Genomic DNA, 4,778 nt, shown 5'->3' with positions numbered 1-4,778 from the left:
CGAGAACCTCGTAGGCTACGAGGTAGGCGTTGTACTCGTGATAGGACAACCTCGAGCCTGTCGAACAAGAAGGTTATGCGCTGTTTGTTGTTTTAGACACTATTTCCAGACAGAAGAGCTCACCGCAGCCCAATCTTCCAAGCATCGATTGATTAGAGCGGTGCTTGGATCCACCAGACTTCTTGCGATCTCATATCATCAGTGGAAGGAGACGTTATTTTTTTGTCCGGGCACGTGATCGTATTTCGAAGCAAAAATGGCCCCCTTGAACAGGACATATACGAGAACGATACATGCAGAATTAGTCTGACGTGCGCTTGAAGTTCTCGTGCTTCCAAATTTCCAATACAACGATCTCCGTGTAGGTCAAGTGATCCTTTATGTGCCTCAAGTGAATGTGCCTCTGGAAACGGACCTTGCTTCGCAATATTCGAGATAGTCATTTGAAAAGGAAAAACTCTAAGTGATAAACATAAAATATTGAATACTTTACGATTGTTTGGATTTGAATTGACCACTGTTCAATTTGCTAGTATCTTTGCTGTGCAGATATTGTTCGTTCACCCTTCTTTCGCACGTAATACCTTTCCGGATCACGATTTGAAAAAGATGATGCAGTCGAGTTGGGGAAGATCCAAGGTTTTCATGAGAAAGAACCAGATTTGAGCCGCGGAAGTTGCATATATTCTTACATACGATATATGCGAAAACCACAGTTACTACCTGGTTTCGGCTGTGAATAGAGCGCGATAACGCGATATATCACATAATGTGAGATAGCGCGATATACGATGCGTGATTTTCGCGAAAAGGCGGTTTTCAGTAGCGTTTTTTCGCGATGTGATAAAGTCGATTATCACTTCGTGTTTTTCGCGTTTATCACATCGTGAATAACGCGATTTGGCGTTTAACGGGTGCATCTCCAATGTTAGTACTAAAAAGAGAGGTAAATGAATGTGACATATCATATGATTTATTGTAATTTTTCAAGGTCGAGGAAGACCTAAGCTATGTGTCAATGACTTCAGATAGTGCCGTACTGCTAAACCTACAGAGAAGGTAAATTTGGCTGTGATTATGATTTTTAGTTTTTTATCTCAGGAGCAATTATTTGGTTGCTCGCTGTGTAATAAAAAACGAACATCGAATAAGAGGTTACAACAACATATTGAGTTTCATCATTGTAGTTCGTCTAGGTAATTTGGCTGTGTTTCTAAATTTCCAGTTACAATGATGTTATGTATTTAAAATATTTTCCTTGGGATTTTTGACTTTAACGATCATTTTTTATATTTCATTCACTTCGTTTTACGAGTAATTTATATTTGGTATTATAATAATTTATTTATATTATTATATTCAGTATATTTTTAAGTTGAATTCTTTTGCAGTATTGTCTAGTAATGAAAAATACTACTATTGATACCTCATCTGCTGTTTTTACAGCAGTTGCTGAAGGTCAAGAAAGTGCAACTTACAAAAAAATGTAAGTTAATATTTGTTATTTTTTTCATTTTTTTGTTTAGTAGGATAGCGTAATAATGAAAAAGAAGAATGGAAAAAAGAAAAAAATTAGGAAGGGAAGAAAGTAAGTCTTGTAGCATTATTTCATGTTATATTTTACTCAGGTTGAAATATTATTCTTCAAATATTGTTTAAAAGAATGTTTTACATATAAATGGATGTTGCAGTCTTATAAATATTTTAGTAGAGACTTTGGTTTATTAGATACTCGGTCAGGCTCTTATTCTCATAGTTCCGGGTCCAAACCCAATACTCATTGCTCACTTAGGGTGGTTGTCAAAGAGAGTCTACTCGTCTTGGCTGATACTAAGCTAGACCAGCCTAGGTCCAGCTGGAATGGTAGTTGAGATGGAATATAATGGTTGTTCGCTAGGATAACGATAACATGCTAGGTTAAGCAGAGTGTTTTGCAGAGATTGAAATATCCAGGTATTATTCTTCAAATATTGTTAAAATGAAAGTTTTACACATAGGTAAATGTTTTGTTTTGCTTTCATTATGCTTTTCATGTTAATATATATTATGTTGCCAATTCAATGGAGTTTCACCCGTGATGTGAAAAACACTTCGCGTAAAACGGGTGAAACTCCAATGTAGTGGTTGAGTTTTTCGTTTGATATCCAGGTGGTTATGGGTTCGATTCCTGGTGACGGTTCTGCGATACTTGAAATCGATTAACGAGGCGAATAATCGTAGCTTTTTCGTTGTTTGTAAGAGGGATTATTTCTTTGTTGTAGTTTTTCTTGAATATGGTGAAGTGCACTCTGATGTTGAAGGATGAGACTCTGGTGAGGATTGTCATTAAGGTAGGTTAGTGTTTTACTATGTTTTTACTGTGGTTTTTAGTGGATTAATACAGGAAGATTACGTTTAAGTACACCGGATGGACTAATAAACTGGAAAAACAATAAAGTAAGGTATGTCTAATCATTCTACGTTTTTATGTATGTGTTAGGTCAAGTTGTGTCGATTAATTTTGGATACGGCCAAGCAGTTGAACGATGCGAACAGTTAACCTTGACAGAATATTGCACGTTGTGTCAATACTACCATTGATACTTCATCTGCTGTTTTTGCAGCAGTAGTACATCCATTGAAGGTCAAAAAGGTGCAACTTGGGAAAAAATAAATGTAAGGCCAGTGAGTACATGTTATTTTTATATTTTCCTTGTGTAGGAAGGTACGATCATGAGAAGAACAACGATAAGAAGGAATTAAAACGGATGATAGAAAAGTAAATGTTGTAGCATTATTTCATCTTACATTTAGGGGAAAATTTCTCAATTATAGTCACAAATCGCTCATCAAATAGTGTAATTATTTCTGTTTGACGAAAACTGCATACGTGAACAGTCCGCACAAAATGTAGGTCTTTTCGAGGAAAAACGATTTAATACTCCGGAGTCTGGAATGTATTTTCAAGTTTTTACAAAATAACTTGGATTTTGGAAAAATTTCTTAATTTTAGTCACAAATGGCTTATCGAATATCGTAATCATTTCTGTTTGACAAAATCTGCATACGTGAACAGTCCGCACAAGATGTAGGTCTTTTCGAGGAAAAAACGATTTCATACTGTGGAGTCTTGAACGTATTTTCAAGTTTTTACAAAATTACCTGGATTTGGGAAAACTTTCTTAATTATAGTCACAAATCGCTTATCGAATATTGTAATCATTTCTGTTTGACAAAATCTGCATACGTGAACAGTCCGCACAAAATGTAAGAATTATATATGTCGATACATGTTTGCATGCTTTTTAGGTACTGAAAATGTGAACAATAGTAATAATCATGATGTTGTTATGAAAAAAAGGGGTAACTATGTGTGATATCTTCCACACTATCTTGTGGTTTATCGTGATCTTTCAAGGTCGAGGAAGACCCAAGTTGTATGTTAATGGTATTAGAAAGTGTCGTACTGCGAAGGTTACCAAGAAGGTAATTTTTCTTGTGATTTCGCTTTTTAGATATTACTTTAGGCGCAATTATTCGCTTGTTTGCTGTGTACCAAAAAATGTACGTCAAATAAAAGGTTACAGCAACATATTAAGTTCCGTCATAGTAGTTAGTTTATGCAATCGGCTGTGTTTCTAAATTTCTAGTGTTGTGTTTATTCTCGATATACTTCAAATGTTTTTTTTATTTTTTGGATTTTAGTTGTGTTTCTAAATTTTTAATGTTGTGTTTTTTCTCGGAAGGATTTCGAATATAATTGGCTGTGTCTCTAAGACTTAGAGTCTAAGTTTCTAGTGTTGTGTTTATTTTTGGTATACTTCAAATATTTTTTTGCTTTGCTGATTTCAGGTGTGTTTCTAAATTTTTAATGTTGTCTTTTTTCTCGGAAGATTTCGATTATAATTGGCTGTGTCTCTAAGTTTCTAGTGTTGTGTTTATTTTTGGTTTGCTTTAAATATTGTTTTGCTTTGTTGATTTCAGGTGTGTTTCTAAATTTTTAATGTTTTGTCTTTTTGGTAGAATTTTAAAATTGAATATTTAGTATATTCACAGGTTACATTGTTTTGCAGTATTGTTCAATGATGAAAACTACTACCATTGACACTTCGTCTGCTGTTTTTGCAGCAGTGGTACACTTGTTGGAAGTTAAAAAGATACAACTAGGAAAAAAATCAATGTAAGTAATTATGTGTTATTTTTATATTTTTCTCATGTAGAATGGTACAATCATGAAAACAAATAGTGATAAAAAGAAAAAAAGGATGGATGATAAAAAAAGTAACTATTGTAACATTATTTTATTCTATATGTTATTCAGGTTCAAAAAGAAAAAAAAGATGGAGAATAATAAAGTAAATATTGTAGCATTATTTCATTTTATATCCTATTTAGGTTCATTACAGTGAGTATTTCATATTTTAATTTATGTTGCATTGATTTATTCTAGTTGAATTATTCAACTTCAACAGTCATGTATTTTTGAATGTTTTAGTTATTGTATTTATAAGTTGTTCTTATGAGTAACTATCGTTACTCTAACAAATATTGTAAACTTTTCCTTTTCAACCATGTCGCTTTATAAACGCGTCAAAAGGCTACGTTAATTAAATAACTGGCTTGTGGCAGCCAAGCGTTCATAGCGACGTTGCTTTTTGATCCTTCGATGTCGGCTCTTCCTATCATTGAGACGCAGAAGTCGCAGAGTGTCGGATTGTTCACTCGCCAATAGGGAACGTGAGCTGGGTTTAGACCGTCGTGAGACAGGTTGGTTTTACCCTACTGACAAAGTAGATACT

The 4,778-nt window shown here is 34.2% G+C and overlaps 1 protein-coding gene across 1 annotated transcript; it reads left to right on the top strand.

The window, feature by feature from the left end:
• Positions 1–2,273: 2,273 nt before the first annotated feature.
• Positions 2,274–2,762, top strand: Pmar_PMAR015319 (hypothetical protein; the record flags this gene model as incomplete). The annotated part of the gene is made up of 3 exons (XM_002782932.1): positions 2,274–2,330; positions 2,480–2,534; positions 2,701–2,762. The coding sequence occupies 3 exons, from the start codon at positions 2,274–2,276 to the stop codon at positions 2,760–2,762; spliced, it is 174 nt and encodes a 57-aa protein (XP_002782978.1).
• Between the last annotated feature and the right edge of the window lie 2,016 nt (positions 2,763–4,778).

Source organism: Perkinsus marinus (assembly GCF_000006405.1).
Source record: "Perkinsus marinus ATCC 50983 genomic scaffold scf_1104296937906, whole genome shotgun sequence".
Classification (NCBI taxonomy): Eukaryota; Perkinsozoa; order Perkinsida; family Perkinsidae; genus Perkinsus; species Perkinsus marinus.
This window is presented reverse-complemented; position numbering and strand designations above follow the sequence as displayed.